General features: G+C 40.4%; 1 protein-coding gene across 1 annotated transcript in view; it reads right to left on the bottom strand.

Moving 5' to 3' along the window:
• The window catches only part of GFRA1 (GDNF family receptor alpha 1), a 188306-nt gene that overhangs the window by 39200 nt on the left and 129530 nt on the right, over window positions 1-19576 (bottom strand). The window contains exon 5 of the mRNA XM_081863743.1: window positions 3861-3970. Coding sequence (XP_081719869.1) covers window positions 3861-3970 — 110 coding nt within the window. The remainder of the gene's footprint in view (window positions 1-3860; window positions 3971-19576) is intronic.

The following is a 19576-nucleotide window of genomic DNA, read 5'->3' as shown; positions in this document are numbered from 1 at the left end:
TGAAAGCTACCATACTTCCCCAGTCATCATACTTATTTATGATTAGCAAACTTGGCCAATAAGTATTGAGAAGTGTTGCCATTTTGGCCCAAGAAAATAAAACAGGGTAGTTGTATTTCCTTCATCACTATTTGTCAGTGAAAATGTATGCAGTTATTTGAATAACATAGAACTGTTTTTCAGAAAAACAGAAAGCTACTAATTAACTTGTACATATCTACATACAAAGAGAGAGATCCCTGAAATTTCATGGTGTACAGCTATTTGGATCACTGAGTATTTCACACACACACACACACACACACACACACACACACCCCTAACCTAGTAATATATCTTAACACATAGTCTTTCTGAGTGAGAGCATTCTGTTTTGCTCATGCTTCCCCCAGCTCATGCTTCTGTGGTATCTCATCAGAAAAGATGTTTTTAACAGCTATAGGAGTTGAGCTGTGGTTTTCACACCTACCATAAACAGCTAGAAAAGTTTCATGACAGCTGTAGACTCTGAGCTTGAAACAAATCTAATATATAAGTCTTCATGCCATTTCCTTCTCATGTTTCACTCACAAATAAATACTTAGGCTGTGTACATATTACCATTCACTCTAGCTCAAGCATACTCCCATTGTTGTTGTTTCAACTCGTAGACACATGATGTTAGCCACAATCCATATCTATCCTGTAGTTTCTTGAGAAATATTGCTGTTTGATGTCTTTCCTCTCAAACCAATTTCCATTTGATTTGAAAAAGTGTGCCACATTCACTTTACAGTTAAGCTGAGGTGTGTCTCAAAACACACACAGATGGCAGCTACATGAATAGGAGTTTGCGGGGGGGGGGAGGTTGCACGTGCAGGGAAATCAAATATGTAATGCTCATCAAGTGTACATATCCACACCCCTCTGTGGTGTGTACAGCAACATGCAAATACAACTTGAAATGCAGTGGGGTGGGGAAATTCCCTCACTGCATTTTAAGCTGCTAAGGTGTACATAGCCTTATCTAGTCTGCCATCTGACTATTACATTCTGGACGTTCACTGCTTTAAGATGAGCGCTTTCACTAAGAAACCAGCATAATACCAAAATGGAGTGTGCCTCCACTGTCAGAGTCATTATGTTCGACAATCCCAGATGCTGGAACGTGCAGGAGTGGGGCGTGTACACAGGTCCTGCTTGCGGGTTTCCCACAGCCATCGGATTAGCCACTGTATGAACTGAATGCTAAACTAGATGGGCCATTGGCTTAATCCAGTAGGCTTTTCTTATGTTCCTAAAGAACAGTTTAACATGGTGAGTACAAATCACAGCAAGTCACGGGCCCAACAGTCCATCCAGGGAGTCCCTCTGGGGTGAGGTTCAGAATGGAACAATTGCTTCTCATTTCACTTAAGCATACTTAAGCATTATGTCCAAATCCTTCCCCACAGAGTTAATTTAGCATGAGCATATGGGTCAAAATGTAATTGATGATACGTTATATGCCACACCACTCTAGCTGCTGAAATTGCAGGTGGAAATAGTCCTTTCCTTTTTATACACATAGACCCTATTTCCATCCATCCATAAAGGGGTGCCAAGTATATCATCTTTATGATTACCTGTCCAGGGCTGTTTGCAGGGGGGCGGGGGAAGCTTGCCAATCATTTGTTTGAGCTAAAAGATATATATGCCTTATGGTACAGTCTAAGATCTGGAAAATTAAATCTTTCTTCCAATATTGACAGCTGCAGTTTTTAAAGTAAAAAGGGAAGCAATGTCCCACAAAGAAACTTCTGAATTGCCGTATTATGTTTTTGAAAATGACTTCAGGAAAAACAAAGGAATACTACAAAGCATCAAAAATTGTCCATGGCAAGATATTCATCTTATGTGTATTATTCCACCCCAAATACTACACCTGAGTAATACCCATCTTTCCAAATCAAGAGATATCTCTGTCATCAGTCTGTTAAGCTAGCTTTCTGATCCATCATTTAATGCTTACTTACTGTCTTTCAAACAGTCAAAACTTCGTTGGATTCAGCTGACACCACTAGCTCTTGTTAATCTAAACCAGAAGTGAAAACTTCCAAACTCCTCCTTGAGGTTGCTGTGGGATAATGTGAGCCAAAAGCTCATTGCGGTTCATTCTTATAATGCAGGGATGTCCACTGTGGGCAAATGTCTTGCTCTGAAGTGAAGCCAGTGGTACTTGACAGTCACTCAAGCAGAAGTAGCAATGATAAATCCAAATGTTAATTACGATAACGATCTGAAGGGATAGTTTTGCCTTCACTGGGAATGACAGGTACCTCAGAAACCATTTAATAAGGACACAGGGGGTCATTCACAAACAGACTTCTTGGAAACAAATTAGAAGATAATTGGTTTCATTCATCAAGGAAACTATCCTTCCCTAGAAAGGAGAAGTCGTTTTCATAGCAAAGGAAATTTCACCCAGGTTACTTGTGGGATATTCAAAAGCTTGCTCTAAACAATAGTTCAGATAAACATAAAGACTAACTGTGCATGCAATCACCCCCCCCCCATCTATATGGGGAAAAAGAAAGTGAACTGCCAACAGAAAGTCAGAACATTAACATGTTCCTTATGGTAAACAGTCTCTGTCTCAGTAGTGAAACCTGCTTGTCCACACCATTATCTTATTACATTATTCCACACCCACAAGTAGATACCAGGAATGCAGAGTGGGGGCACAGAGACTGACAAATAATATAGTGATTAGCTGCATATTTAATTATTCTGGGGGGTCCTAAATCTTACCAGTCAGGTGATCTAATACAGCAAAGGAGATCCATTTGTGGAACCAGTTTTCCATGCATATACCTGGTATGGCTGCATTGAGTAGCTGGATATGATGTTTGAGGGACATTCCCTAACAAAGCTACCGGTTACTAGTATGTTAGTAGTAGTCCCCAACTAGAGGTAATTCAGAATCTGTTCTTTAAGAGTACTTCACATGTGGGCTCTTTCATTCAAAATATTCTTCCTTCGCTGGTACACAAACCTTTTGCCCATTTGCTTTCATTTCTATGAACTTTAGGCTTACTTAGGCTTACTGCCTTGGAAATTTCATTAATTTTAACTCAAAGGTAAATAGAAAAGAACTTTAAGAGTTGAGCTATGCATGGATTGTGTCCTGGTATTGTGCTTATACGTGGCTGATGAGCATTTCTTTTATCTCTGCTTTTCAACACAATCTTCAAGATGCCTGAGATGTTGTTGGGGTTTGGGATGACGGAGTTTCAAAGAAAGATGTGCTCTCTTAAGCCTACACTCCCAGCATGCTTGCACTCCTGTGGTCATGTCCACAGAATGGAAGAGGGCAGGATCCCCAAGAACATGCTCTATGGGGAGCTGGCTTCAGGCACAAGGACTGTTGGCAGACCAACTCTGTGTTACAACCATGTGTCTGCAACCATGACATGAAGGCTGGCAACAGCAACCCTGCCATGTGGGAATCCCTTGCAGATGACCACAGTCTGGAAACAGACAGTCAGATTGTGTATCCATAGCAGTGACCAGAGCAGAAATGACGACTGGGAGGAACGCAGGGAAAAGAAATGCCATGGTGCATCTGCACCAGCGAAACCAGATGCGCTCATCTGCCCCAGTTGCAACAAAACATGTCTCTAGCACCACAGCAGTTTCCAACAGTTTATCTTCACCCCCAAAGGCACACTCTTCCATGTTCTCCCAAGAGAGATGGATGCCGACAACAACAACTTCATGGAGTTCCCCTTGCCCTTTGTTTCATTTTCATACCACACACCAAAAAAAGCCTCTCTTCTCACCCACCTATTCATCCCCACCCCGCAAAAAAGCAAACCCAAGGGAGGGGGGGAAAGCCTTACCAATAAGCCCGGAGTAAGCAAGGAGGCAGTCAGCATAGTTTTCCTTCAGACAGCTACTAATAGATCGTGACTCAGGCTGGCAGTTTGTGAAAAAATCTGCAAGGCGAGATCTGCAATGTGGTAAGAAGAAGAAGAAAAAAATACATATCTTTAAAAACCAAACCTCCAGGCTGTCTTACCTTTTGCACTCTTCTCTCTTTTTGTCAATATTTAATTCTCCTTTACACACATACACTGTACACATTGAAACTGTTAAGAGTACCATCTTTAAACACAGCATTTATCTCAATGGTGCATAGCAAAGAAGTGTTAAGGTATAAACGGGCAAAAATAAGATAAAATCCTACAGCCAGTGCTCTGGAAAATGCACATTTTATACATGACAGAGCACTCAGAACACTCCTGCTAAGTAGAGACAACAGCTAAATCCATCAATGAAGTGTTCGCTTGGTGAGATTCTTTCATCAGCATTTGAAATATGTAAGGAGACTATGGCAGGGATTCACCTAACAAGCCCCTTCAGCAGAAGCCCTGTGCAAGGATTTCCGCTTGTGCAGTGGGGCTTTCCCCACTACTCTCCCTGCGTGCCCCCTGCAACTGGCGGGGGGGGGGTGTCAGAAAAATTCCAAAAGCACGTGTTTTTGGGAGGCAAGAAGGAAGAATGTTATGCCTGGCAAGCTGAAATGCTTGGATTGATGGAATGACTGGAGGAATATTATGTTGAATTCTTCTACCCATAGATCTGTCTGAGCAGGTGGGCTAATTGATCATGTAGCAAATGCCTGGGAGCCTCATCGTCAAGTGGTTTGCACTGCAAAAATACTTACAGTGGCATCCTTCAAATTGCCACACAGCACTTCTTTGCTTGTCATTTGAAACCCAAAAATACTTTCACTTACAAAAAGAAGAAAGGTGCAGAATAGTTTTAAGGTGGGTGCTGGATGGCTTGCTCAATACCACATAAAATGGCTGTTGCACTCCCAAGCCTCCCTTAGACCTCCCTCAGCTTATAATTTAAGTGCATGAGAAAAGCTGCAGCACTAACAACTACCACTGCCTGAGGCAGAGGAAGGGATCCTTAAAACTGTGCAATGTATAAACTGTGATGACGTGCTTGTTGTGTCCATGCACAGTGGGTTCTGAATTTAGGGTTCTAATCCAGCAATTGTGGGTGTAGTACGTGAAAGTGACTATGGGACTGCTGAAAAATTGACATATTCACATTATTGGATTGGTTAGTATCAGTTTATTTTATTTTATTTTTAAATGAATAGCCCACTCTATCTTTCAAATGACCTCAGAGAAGCTAACAGCAAAAAAGTTAAAACAATAGACAAAAAGCAATTAACAAAAAGAACAAGAATACCTGGTAACAGAAATAATCAGAGGCATAACCCCCCAGCAAATTAACACAGTAGGATTAATCAATATAAATGGAAAACAATCCCCAGCACAGTAGCAAGAAAACAGGGACTAAGAAAACCAGCCAGTTCCAAAGGCCTTTCCTTTTTTAAAGCCATTTTTTTAAACCAGGCATACAATGGTACAATGCTGGAGCCAGGAGGGAATCCCTGCAGAAGGAGTTCAATGAAGTTGGTGCCATTAATGAAAAGGCCCTGCCCATTCTGGACATTCACCACATTCCAGCTGGTGGGGTACACGCTGCAGGCAGCACTAGGATGCAGGAATATGACATTTAATTTTAATTTATAAATATATTTCCACCCTTTCTATGGTCACAAATATAAGTTTATTTTTTTTTTTTAATATTTATTAAAGTTTTTAAATATAAATGCACAAATAATAAACGATCTTACTTCTATCACAACAATTTCATCACTTCTTTGGACTCCCTCACGTCTCCCGCTCCCATTTACATCGTTAAAAATTTTTTCCAAACAAATTATCAACTTGTTTACAATCTCATGTCCACTCATTCAAATATAATCTAGCACTTCTTCCAAAAAATTTTATATTTTCTTTAGTCTCACTTATCATCAAAATTAAAATCTAGTTTAGTGGTGGCCAGTTTTTTATAATCTAGCATCCTTCTTAACATTCAACCAAATTACAATGTTTTTGTAGATACATCTTGAATTTCTCCCAGTCTTCCTCCATCTTCTCTTCTCCCAGATCACGGATTCTGCCAGTCATCTCGGCCAGTTGCATATAGTCCATCAGCTGCATCTGCCACTCTTCCAGTGTGGGTAGATCTTGAGTTTTCCAGTTTTTTGCGATGAGAATCCTTGCTGCCGTTGTTGCATACATAAAAAATGTTCGATCCTTCTTTAACACCTTCTGGCCGACAATACCCAGAAGGAAGGCCTCTGGTTTCTTTGTGAAGGTATACTTAAATACCTTTTTCAGCTCATTATATATCATTTCCCAGAAGACCTTCACCTTAGGGCATGTCCACCAGAGGTGAAAGAATGTTCCTTCATTTTCTTTACATTTCCAACATTTATTATCAGACGAATGGTATATTTTGGCAAGTTTAACTGGGGTCATGAAGATGGAGGAAGACTGGGAGAAATTCAAGATGTATAAGTTTAAAGGTGTGTGAGTAGTACCTAGTGAAATATCAAGAGGTTTGTTGACTAAGGTCACGTCCGCACTATGCATTTAAAGCACACTAATATCACTTGAAACAAGGAAGACTGGGAGAAATTCAAGATGTATCTACAAAAACATTGTAATTTGGTTGAATGTTAAGGAGGATGCTAGATTATAAAAAATTGGCCACCACTAAAGTAGATTTAAATTTGATGATAAGTGAGACTAAAAGAAAATATAAAATTTTTTTTAGAAGAAGTGCTAGATTATATTTGAATGAGTGGACATGAGATTGTAAACAAGTTGATAATTTGTTTGGAAAAAACTTTTAACGATGTAAATGGGAGCGGGAGACGCGAGGGAGTCCAAAGAAGTGATGAAATTATGTTTGTGACAGAAGTAAGATTGTTTATTGTTTGTGCATTTATATTTAAAAACTTTAATAAATATTTATATATATATAAAAAAAATCACTTGAAACAGTTGTTGTTTCCTTCCAAGAAACCTGTGAACTGTAGTTTATTAAGGGTGCTGGGAAGTATAGCTCTGTGACAAACTACAGTCCTTAGGATTCTTTGGACTAGGCCACAACCATTAAAGTAGTACAAGAGTGCTTATAATGTATGGTGCGGATGTGACCTAAGAGTTCCAGTGATGGGTGGGCTAAGCTTCTGAACCTTTTTTCACTCACTCCTTCCCTCCCTGTGGTTAGCGCAAACAGAATTAAAAGAAAGAAAATGGGGCAAAGATGCCTGATTGGCACAAAGCATGCAGATTAAAGAACAAAACTTTCTTGGCAGAGAATTCAGTTCCCCTCAGCACAGAATTTAGTTTTGTTGTTGGTAGAGCAAATACAGCTGTGCTTACCCGCAATCCTATGACATGCTGCGCTCACACGATTAGGCCCATTAATGAAATAAATGGCTGACAGTGTAATAAACAGAAGATGAATGCTGTGCTAGGCAGAACTGTAGAAGCTTAATGTTTTTCAGGAAAAGAGGCGCTCCCCCCCCCCCCCAGTCCGGCTACAGGTACATCTCAGAGATAGCCTATCTATGTATAAAACTAAGAAACCAAAGTTCTACAAGCAGTTCTCTCAATGAAGGCACATGACTGTCATCACAGCTTAATGATTATAGTTTCACCTTATAAGAAACCCATTCCTGCTGAACTTTGCATAGTATTTTAAGAAGAGTAAGTAAAACAAACAAAAACAAAACAATTGCTGCGTGTGCTTAGAGGACTTAGCAAAGAATAATTTCATAGAATCATAGATTTGGAAGGGATCCAAGGGTCATCTAGCCCAACCCCCCGCAATGCAGGAATGTCAAGTAAAGCATCCATGACAGATGGCCATCCAGCCATCACCCAACACCATGAAGTGATAGCATAAACTCATTCTTTTCTTACCTAGAACCAGTGCTTTTCTTTTCAAGGGGTACTCAAGGGTACGTGGTACTGACACCTCTTTTTGTTGTTGTTAAAAAGTGTGACACTTACTGTAACAACTTTATGGTTAGTACCGGCACCTATTTTTCTAGAAAAAAAGCACCGCCCAGAACCGATACAACCCCATAGGGTTGTGGCCAAAGGAAACATGAAAGGGGTGGGGCCAGTGAATGTGATTCTGTTTTCTTATTACACAGTCTCTGAGCAAGAGATGCCTGAATACTCCCTTGACTGGCATCAGCTCTCCTGCATGTCAGGCAGAAAGAGAGAGAACTTTCTCAGTGGAGAAAGTTTTTAACAGGAGATTATAGGGACTATAGACAGACATAGCATGTGCTCTACCAGTCAGCAATGCTCCCCCCACCCATTTGATCAATAACTCCACATCAGCCTCAAACACAGTATGATCTCTTTCATATTGACACTCTCTGAGGATGTAGGAAAATCATGAACTTGCTACTCTACTGTGAACCATTCTGTTTCCACCTTGGCGCTTTAATTGTTATTATTATCTTAATTATTTAGATTTCCTACTCAAGGGCAAGCCTGCAGTTATTGCTACTTCTTGTCCACAAAAAATAAATTTTAAAAACCTACACAAGTGATTGTAAAGAAGTAAAGGTTCCTGAGAACCTGAATATTTCAGTTGTCAACTGTCACTTTATGCAGTTATCCTTTGTATACATTTTACCATTGGAAAGCAAAAAACCAAGAACAAATCTGTAAATTCTTGCAAGTTTTTAAAAGGAAAGGTCTCTGGAGACTAATTAATTTTGTTTGCTATTATCATTTGATCTATTCTTGTAAAGAGAGCTAATGTGCTTTATTGAGTGGATTGAAAGCAGAGATGGATGGGTAAGCTTGCAAAAGTTCAAAGACTTTTCTAATCTTAAATGCACATAGAGTTATACTACTCTTCTAGGAGTAGGAACCTATTCAACCAGAAATCTCCAGTGTTCACAGTTCATATCAGGGCAGAGCAGGCCAACTAGACAGAACAATATATACTTGATTAATTTTTATAATTTAGTGTTGACCTTGAGACTGTAGGATGCAAAACATCAAGGAAGGAAGCAGGCTAGGATTAATTCAGAGATGAATAATAAAACTGTTTGGATAACTTTTGAACTTTATTCTGATGGCTTTTATGTGAATCACTGGAGTCAGGAAGGGATGCATACAATATTGTCCCCATGAAAATAACCCCCAGAAGTCCAATTCCCTGGCCTTGTTTGCAGATTATTACTGAGTCTGAGGATTCTATAACTCCTCTGCTTTGGATATTATTTAGGTGCAGTAAGCTGAAGCTGCCACTCCCTTTTGTTCATATTCTTCCTCAACCATATCTGTAACGTGCACCAGTGCACAGTGCAAAAACAAATCTTAATGTGATGGTGACCGTGACTGCATCAATATTTCTGTTTTGTGCTGTGCTGAATAAATGTGCAGACGCATTTGTGCATATCAGTAACTTGAATGGAAAAAGAAAAAAATATGCAGTTAAATAGAAGAAATGGAAGACTGTGTCAAATTGCACATGCACCTATTTGTAGGGGGCAGCATGGTGGGACTGTGCTGCTCACATGTCCTCTGTCTGACTGAGTTGTTGCTGCATAGTGGGATGGAGAGGGTGAGGTGGTGGCAAGGTTGGCCCAATGTAAATGCACCAGCAGAGCCACCAGATTGGTTCTGCTGGCATGTTTGCCCTGTGACAACCTTGTCCCTTGTCTTCTCTGTCCCTGCATGCAGCAGTGACCCAGGCAGAGGGAGGTCAGGTGAGTCATAGAGCCCAACCACAGCATCCACTACTAACAATACTGGGATAATTTTAGAACTTCTCCATGTTAGACTGGAAGGAATGCCAAGCAGTATGTGGAGCAGAGCAAAAACACAGAATAATAATGGAAAGGCCAGGGCAAATCCACTAATTCACAAAAGAAAATTATACTTACCGTATATACTCGAGTATAAGCTGACCCGAATATAAGCTGAGGCACCTAACTTTAGCACAAAAAACTGGGAAAACTTATTGTCTCGAGTATAAGCTGGTTCACCACACCACATACCTGGTGGCGGCGGCAGTGGCGGAGGAAGAACAAGCAGCCCCAAAGGGCTGCTTTCAGGCTGCTCTTTCTTCCTCTGCCGACGACGGCAGCAGCAAAGGCGGTGGAGGAGGAAGGAGCAGCCCGAAAAGGCTCCTTTTGGGCTGCTTGTCCCTCTGCCGCCGCCTCTGCTGCTCGCAAGAGCAGGCATAGGAGCTGCGGTTGGGAGAGGTACAGTGCAGTGCAGCACCTCTCCCAACCGTGGCTCCTGTGCCTGCTCTTGCGAGAGGCGGGCAGTGGCGGCAGGACCAGCCGCTCATCCCTTCACCGCCGCCGACTGCCTCACTAGAGTATAAGCTGAGGGGGGGGCTTTTTCAGCATAAAAATGTGCTGAAAAAGTCGGCTTATACTCGAGTATATACAGTATTACATTTCCGTACACATATCAGTATGTATTGAAATGTGATGACATTGTAATCAAAATAGTTGAGACCTTTAAACCTTTCTTTATTCCAAATTCTTGAAAAGCTCATTGATGTTTGGAAATTATCTGAAGCAATTATCACTTTGGCCTTTTATGGCTGCTCGACTAAACTGTGGCAAATCCTGTGTATGCTATTTGTAAAGTGTGTATTATCCATTTGAAAAGAACTGAGGCCTCTGTGTTCAGAAAACTGTGCCAAATTTCTACAAATGTATTCTCCTTTTGATACTTATTTATTGACCTAGACCTTGGCTGATCTACTGGTGATTAGAATCTGAAGAAGTGTGCATGCACACGAAAGCTCATACCAAGAACTGACTTAGTTGGTCTTTAAGGTGCTACTGGAAGGAATTTGTTTTGGTGATTAGAAGTAACAGAAGTGATTTTGAACTCACTTGCAACAGTTTGTGTAGTGAGGTAAAATTCACTTAAGAACATCAAGAACCTCATTAACCAAAACTGCAATCTGAGTGAGTGGATGGATCTGTCTCTGTGTATGGCTTGCACATGGTACAATGTAAAAAAAACAAAAACAAAAAACAACAACAACAACAAAAGGCTCTTGGAATCCAGTCAGAATCTGGTACTCTTTTGAAGATGGCAGAAGACAGAATCTGCTGATCCTACCCACTAAGCCAGGACTGGATCCAAGGTTGATTTCAGAAGGTGGTGGGCAGTCAAGGAGGAGAACAAAAGACTGGTGACTATGGATCCTGTTTGTCTAGCACACAGTAGCGCCTGGTGCCTGTTGGGACTGGAAGGGCAGAAGACAAAGAGCCCAAACAGTAGGTTGAGCTAGAACCAATGACAGGCTGAGTTAGCTAATTCTAGTTTTGCCCCCATCCTCCTACCTGTTGAATTCTACAAGGACAACACATGGACTAAGAATGATGAAACTGACAGGCAGTGCTACCCCTGCACTGCTTAGAAGGCATGTAGGTTGGGGCTGCCTGAGAGAATACTGTGGTTGATGGGACAGTGTCCCATTCACCCTAATGGATTAACTTCCACTGTGAACACATCTTCCAGTAGAAAAGGCAGACTGTGATAGCTAAGTAAGAAAAAGCAAAACAAAAGATCTTAAAGCTTCCATTTTGGATTCATGAGATGCACTTGCTATTCTCTCCCATTCCTGAGGACAAAGGCATGGGGTGACTAATAATTAGCCAACTCTGCTCAAGTGTCTAGACACCATTTGGCAGGCATACCCCCTTTACGTAAGGGGAATGTTACATCAAAATTTACAATAAAGCACCACTGAAGTTTTCAGGAAGGACAATTTCAGACAGGAGCATCCATAAAAGCCATTTAATCAGAAAAATCAATCTGAAAAGAAGCATGAAAATATGAGGAAGCACAGAACCAAGGCACAGAAGCTTTCAAGAAAAGCCCTACTAGATCAGACCAAAGGACTATCCAGTGTAGAAACAAGAGGCACCCTTTAGTTAAACCGCCTTCTCCAACTTGCTGTCCCTCAGATGTTTTGGGCTACAACTCCCATCAGCCATCCTGGCTGGGTCTCATGGGAGCTATGTTCCAAAACAATGAGACAAGACCAAGTTGGCGAAGGCCAATCTACTTTAAACTAACAGTATGAAGAGAGGGTTCCCCCTACCTTAATATGCTTACTAGAAACAACCATATCAACCACATGGTTGTATGCTCAAAGGAAAAAGAGGTGCTCAAATGACAAGTGAGCATAAATTGTATAAAGGGCCACCTTTCAGCTGAAGGAAGCAATGTGTTCCGATCTAATGTGGCATATATATATATATTCCAGAGCTTGCGTGCAACTCAGATGCAATATATAGTTGATTGTGTTTTATCTTGTTTATCTTGTTATGTAATCCACTGTGAATTGAAAGGCATGATAGAAATGCTAAGTAAATAACTGTACCCTCCCATTTCTCTGCTGCTCTGTTGATGCTGCCCTTGGATAGAAAGTGTTGTGTAGAAGTTAAAACAGCCAAAGAATATTTTCTCTTCACCACTTTCTGCATATAACATGGTTATTTGTCTGACATATTTAGACAAAAGAATCTGCCACAGATGTAATCCAATGACAGTTGAGCATTAAAATCCTTAGTACTACAAGATCGGGTCTGCAATGAGATCTGCAATGAGATCAAAGGGAAAATTGTCGGCCTCGGAAGCAAGTCCAAATGAAGATTATTTATAGTCAACAGAAAAAATATTCTTATAACATTGGCCTTAATGTGAAACAAAGAATTTTGAAAAATATGGTGCAAATCATGAACCCAGGGTAATTTAATAAAGTGCGAGAATGACAATTTTCTGACACTGTGACAAAAAACAGGACTTTATTTATCGCCTTTAAAAAAATGACCTCAGACTATATTTTCTAGAAGGTGGTGTGAGAAAACATCTGGAAGGCATTCCACAGGAAATAATCCTATATTAAACATGTTTTGTGAGGTTTTGCTTCCTTTCATTGACTTTAAACATTTATAATGTGATTCTGCCTTCCCAGATGAAAACAATGGGCTAAGAAGCCTCTGTTCTTATTGGTGTCTTATTTTTAATCTTGTAATGTGCTCTACTCTCAGAGCACAGCTATAGAGTAGCCAGATATTTAACAAAATCTCTCTCTCTTTCTCATCTTTCTATGTTATTATTAATATTAAATTTCCCACCCTTTCTCCTAAAGGAGCCATGGACAGCAAACAACAGGTGGTAAAACATCCTAAAAACAATTCCAATACAGATGCAGACTGGAAAAGATGTTAATTTAAAAGACTTGTTGAAAAATGGAAGGGGGGGGGAGAGAGAGAGACGCATAGCCAAAATACCCTAATTTAAGAGAAAGCTCCTACTAATGTTCAACTGAAGGAAATAGGTGACATCACTGAAGTTGTGATTCCTACATTGTATGGAAAGGAACAAACCTCCTGATACTACCTGCAGGAGGCCCTCACCTGCAGAGTGTAGTGATTGATTGGGTATTTAAGAGATAAGATGGGCTTTGGGGTACTTATCTGAATAAAAATACACTGCTAGGATTGTGAATATTTACTCAACTTCTCTTAAAGATAGGAAGCTGTCTTATACTTTACCAGGCTAGCTTTCTAGAGGGAACTCTCTAGGGTCTCCAGTGAGGTCTTTCCCATCACCTGCTACCTGAGCCATTTAAATGAAGAGGCCAGGGATTGAACATGGAGCCTTGTAAGTTCCAAACATGCATTTAACCTCTGAGACATAGTTCCTGGGTGGGATTCAACTAAATTGTTACAAGTGCAGAACAATGTCCACTCATGAAACAGGACTTTCCATCCCTCTCCCCTCCCCACATGCCCCCTAAATCTGTTATGGGGGGTTGGGGGAACTTCCTGAAATACATTTGGGTGCGTATTGAAGAAAAATATGGTGGGGGAGTGAGTCCTGTTGTTCCCTGTGTGCACACCCCATTTAGTGCCACACTGATTTTCCCCCCTCTCTCTGTTTGGAACACTTATTTAAAATCAAAAGGAGCCAGAGTTAAGGATGCCTAGAAGTCATGGTCTCTGTGTCATAATCCCACACCTTAAACTGAAGGTTTTTTTTATGTCATGCTTGTTGGTCAGAATCAAAAGGACACTTTATTATTATTTTGCATATGGTCCTCAGGTTGAACTTTGGTTTTTAAAAACGTGTTAACCTAAGAATATTCATTGTAAGACCCCTGCTGAATCAAACAAAGGTCCCATCTGGCCCAGCATCCTGTTCTCACAGTGGTCAACCAAATGACTATGGGAAATCCAAATGAAGGACAAGGGCACCAAACGCTCTTCAAACTTGTGTTTCCACACGGTGTTGAGAGGCATGCCACTTGATACTGAAGGTATCATGCCATTGTGAGGAGTAGCCATCAGCCACCTCATCCTCCATGCATTTGACTAAACCCAAGTTAATCTCCATCACTATATCTTGTGGCAGTGAATTCCACAGTTCATGTGCTGTCTCAATAAGTACATCCTTTTGTCTGTCCTGATTCACCCAATGCTCAGTTTCACTGGACAAGCCAGGGTTCTATTAGAGGGAGAAAAACTTCCCTCTTTCCCCTTTCTCCAAACAATGCATAATTTTAAATGCCTCTATTATGTCCCCGCCCCCAATCTCCTCTTTTTTTTCCAAACAAAAAAACCCTCTAGGCTATTATCTGGAGATCTTTGCTCAAACTAAGCTTTGGTTTTACCTGGCCTCATTAAGTTCTCCTACATTCTAAATTCCATGTAATGGTTGTGGCTTTAACATTCCTAGCCTATCTCCACAATAATAACAGCACTACAATAGTGTGCTCAGGGGACCAACCGCAGAATATTTTAGGATTCTTATTTGGGTCCATCCCCTTTCTGTTCAGCCAGTGGCGTCAGACATTGCAGCATCCACTGCCATTTGTATCTTAAGCTTCCTTTGAAAATAAGTGTGCTCCTGCTGCTCCTGTCCCAAGGTGAACTTGAATGTGAATCCAGAGCTTGAAAAGCTTTCCTGTGCAAATTCCTGCTTGCACTTTACAGCAGCAGTGCATCAACGAGAAGAGTTGGGGCACCTGCCTATCCAAGCTGGATGCAGGTGCTTTGATATCTGAAACTTGATGTTAGCCTTTTGCCATACTGTGTACAGGGTTTCCAGAACACACCGTCAGAACCCTATGAATCTATTCATGAATCTCAGCTCATTCACTGGTAAATCCAGCCTTAGCTTTAGTCTGTGTATGAAATCCTATCTCCATTAAAATAAATGAAAAAATTCTATTTTACTTTAGTCATCAGGATAAGATTTCAGCTTAGAGCTTGAAGGCGGCTTTTACTGCATTAATGCATAACATCATCAGTGTCACCAGACCCTTGAAATATTTTAGGAAGACTTTTAAGGGGGAGTGTTGATGTATAGCTATGGAAGGCTTGACAAATTCTCATAATATGGAAGGCCATCTGTTTTCTAGTCTATTATGAATATATATATATATGAGTTGTCTACATTTTCAAATGACCAACTCTGAAAAAATCTGTGCCAGTTTCAGACTTTTTAGGGCAACCTGGCAATACAGTGAATGGGCCTGGCAACCACAGAACTGTAGCTGTCATAGCCATGGTGTTTCTAGTCATCTGTACTTTGAAATGGAGACTGACATTTCATTATGAGTGATTAAAAATGGTAGGATGATGAATGGGATAGGTTGAATCCTAGACAGCTCTTGAACATGAAGAAACATTGAATAATGTCTAGCTGATATCACTGAGTAGAGGTGCAATTCTTGTGATTTATAAGAATGTGTGAATCTGAAGGGTTTACAGTCTGCACTTGAATAAATATAGCCTACACAGATATATTTGAACATAAGATCATCTCTTAATGGTCAGAGCCAGCCAATTTAGGAAATCTAGACTAAATATGCACCATGAAACTTTTTTATGTCACTCACTTCCAAGTCTTGGGAACTCAAAGCTTCGCTTTGCAATGCATATTACTGACCTTCTGTTTCAAATCTGGGAGAGTGAACTTGCCTTTTTTAGTTGGCACAGAAATATGGTAGCATTTAAAACTGAATGCAAAATGAATATTAAGATATTTAACATTCCTGTTTATGCAAGCACATAAACTGCTGAGAAGCATAACATCATACTCTATTTTTAGTTTCACTTAGATTTTCACTGAGCTGTTATGATATATAAACTGCCAAAAGAAATATTCTCATTCTATGTTCTAATGCACACTGATATACATAACCTTTAGAAAACCCAGCACAGTGTAATGGTGGAATTAGCTGACATTTTTTTCCCTTAACACTGCCTGCAGATGGGCAATACAATACACAAGAAGCCAAATCTATCCTGATGTCAATTTATGGAAGTTCGCAGGGTGAGTTCCACTAGAGGCTCACTTGTATCCCGATTAACTTACAGAAATGGGGAACAAGGTCTTCCTAGAGTTGTATAAACCTTCTGCAGTTAACTCCTTGAAAATTTAAACCCTGCTGTACAGTGGCATTGAACGTTTGGAACACTTAGTCAACCAATTGGGTATGCAATCCTTTATAAGGGGAGAAATTTCCTAATGGCTAGTTCACATGTTATTTTGGATCCTGTTTCAGCAATGGGGCACTCTCCAGATGTTGTTGCACTTCGACTCACATGAGTCCCAGCCTTTATGGCCAGCAGTCAAGAATGACTGAAGTTCAATAACATCTGGAGGCCCAGAGGTTCCTTATCTGTTAGTTTATGCTCAGTAGCTGACTTGCTCCTGATCTCCTTACATGGTGCCGGATTATTCGCTCATCACCATGCCCCATTCAAATAATTTACCAGCTTACTCTTTCACAGCCACCTATACTTGAAGCAGCAAGCAGCAGTAGCAATAGTACTATCAGTTGTAGCAGTAGATGTTCTATTAAAATGAATGTTAGGTCAGGCAAAACAGAGTGATCAACATATGACTTACCCAACATTTAAGGAAGCATCCAATATTTATTATTTTAGTTGAGGAGCTGCCAATTAAAAATACCAAGAAATCAAAGCCAATGAATCTTAATTGCCATCTTAAAAAAACAACAGTAGCCCACCATGCACTTGGGCACGCAGAAAAACTTGCTGAAGCAAAGTCTGAATAGCTAAGAAATTAAAGCTAAACTGTCTTAGGATGCATTATAGCTTTACATCTTAGTGCTCCAACCTTTATTTCATACTTTAGGGGAGCAATTTCAAGGTTTTGTCCTTCTGAGTTTAACAATCAGAAGAGCTATTGAGTCACCTTATCTTATGACAAGGAGGAACTGCTGAGATTGGGCCTGATGTGCTTTGCAATATGTAATTAAGCATTTTGTAAAAGTTGAAAAGCTACACAAATCAAAGAGTTAAAGATCCACAGATCTTGTGTGCAACATGTCTACCAGACAGAATTTTGTATCTAATTTCATGCAAATTGCTCGCAGATTATGCATAGAAAGGGCATGGAAATGAGCACCAGCCTTCCAAGTCAATAACTATTTTCCAGGTCACCTCCTGTGGTAAACAACAACATGTTTGCCTGAATACGGATTTATGCAGTTGCTTTCTGAAGATGATTCAGAGTCGCTATCCTATCCAACTACAACAAAAGACAGGATTAGATAATCACTGTGCAATCACTGTTTCAAAAAAAGTCATTTGGCATTAAGAGGCAGTTATATAGTGGAAGAGATCATACGTAGTTCTGTGGAAGAGTAAGTTTGCCTGCAGAGAGTTCCAGGTTCAATTAATGGTATCTCTTGTTTAAGAAAGGAGATAATGCGCAAAACCTCTGCCTAAGATGCTAGAGCAGGGATAGCTAAATGTTTTGGGGGGTCATGGGCACATTTGCAAACTGGATAATTTGTTGTGGGCACAGTGCAACATGTCACAGTGCAGCTATTCAACTGGCTGCAGGTGATGCTTCTTTCAAGAGTAATTTCAGTGCTGGAAGGGGGCAGGGATGAGTTCATCCAGTTTTATCCTACTTTACATGGGTATGGAAATCCCAGTAAAATAAAGCCAGACACCTTTACTCTCAATATCATAGGCTGCTCTTGAGTTACTATCTCAGAAAACTCTAGGTCACTTTGTGCTGGCAGTAAATTCTGAACTCCACTCAGCTCTGTTAGTGATAATGATCAAAGTACTATTCATATGGACACTTACTCTACAATGGAAGAGAAGCGTCTAATTAACCAGGGTCTCTTTATCTTGCTTTCAGCTTGCTTCTGTGGCCTTGGTTTAATCACTTGATCATGTAAACAAATTAGAGTCTGAAATTAGCTAAACTGTTGATCTCAAGATAAAACCCCTGATGGTGACCGCTGGCATGAAGGATATTGCTCTCTAGATCCTCACAATTCTCAGAAAAGGGGAAACGGCAGTGAGCCAAGAGTGCCACTAAACAAATGCTTTTGTACAAATGTTTCTCCTGCAAAATATTTCAGTAGCCATTTGACTTAACCAAAGCAAAATTGCCATTGCCCACATAGTGGTTTCAACAGGGCTTAATGGGCCTCACTCACCAGCACCATAAACTTAAAATACTTTTATACTGCTTTAAACAGTCTTGGCTTCCCCCAAAGAATTCTGGGAAGTGTAATTTGTTAAGGCTGTCATTAGGAGACCCATATTCCTCCCACAGAGCTACAATTTCCAGAGTGATTTGAATATCAATTCATTTTCCTAGGGCACTCTGCAAATTGTAGCTCTATGAAGAGAACAGGGCTCTCCTAACAACTCTGAACACCCTTAGCAAACTACACTTAGGGGGTGGGGGGTGGGAAGCCATGAATGTTTCAACTGGTATCATAGTATTTTAAATTTATAGTGCAGATGGTGTCAAAGATGACTTGATTGGTTCAGGATAGCAAATCAAGGAGTTCTATAATAAAAGCCAGAACCTAACTTAAGAAGGCCAAATATTAATGTGAACACTGCATTTTTAGTCATTTGCTTACAAAGCAGCATTCATTCATTTTGGATAATTTTGGTTTTGATAAGCTTCTATATTTCTGAGCAAAATACTGCTGTGCAATTTTCAGAACTGCTTAACAAAAGACCTATTGTCTGAGTCCTAAAGCTTGAAGCTGAGCTGTGTGAGGAACTATTAAAAGGAAAAGAGCAATGTGCAACTATTGGTGATTACATTTTTTGGCCCCCTTGCTTGCCATTTCCCGTTCTTTTGAAAAGGCTCCATCACCCCCATCTTGCCAGGCTTTTCATCTTCATGACCTTCCCCAGCAGAACGTTAGCAAACTGTGAAGGAGGAAGTGTGAAATGTTGTTTTCCATTTAAACTCCAAAGCATCTCTCTTTTCCTTCTTAGACCCAGCTCTCATATAAATCCTTGCTGCTTGGGTCATTATAAACAAAAAGTAAGGAACTTCTGGGTTCATTTTAAAGGGTGGGCACTGGGAATGAAAGCAGCAAGCTTTTTCTTAAAACCAATTTTCATGAAAGCTGTGGAGTCTGTTAATAAATGGTCATCCTTTAAAAACAACGCAAAGTGAAGATAACTGTGCATGATTACAATAATTGTTAGTTTGGATTGGCCACACTTTAAAATACCCACCGCACTGCAAAGGAGGGTGACCAAGACGATCAAGGGTCTGGAAACCAAGCCTTATGAAGAACAGTTAGTTGAGGGAGTTGGGTGAGGAGTGCTTGAAGGAGCTGGATATGTTTAGCCTGGATAAGAGGA

This window comes from Podarcis erhardii (genome assembly GCF_964252035.2).
Source record: "Podarcis erhardii genome assembly, chromosome: 5".
Lineage (NCBI taxonomy): Eukaryota > Metazoa > Chordata > Lepidosauria > Squamata > Lacertidae > Podarcis > Podarcis erhardii.
Note: the sequence above shows the minus strand (reverse complement) of the source record. Positions and strands in the feature narration are given on the sequence as shown.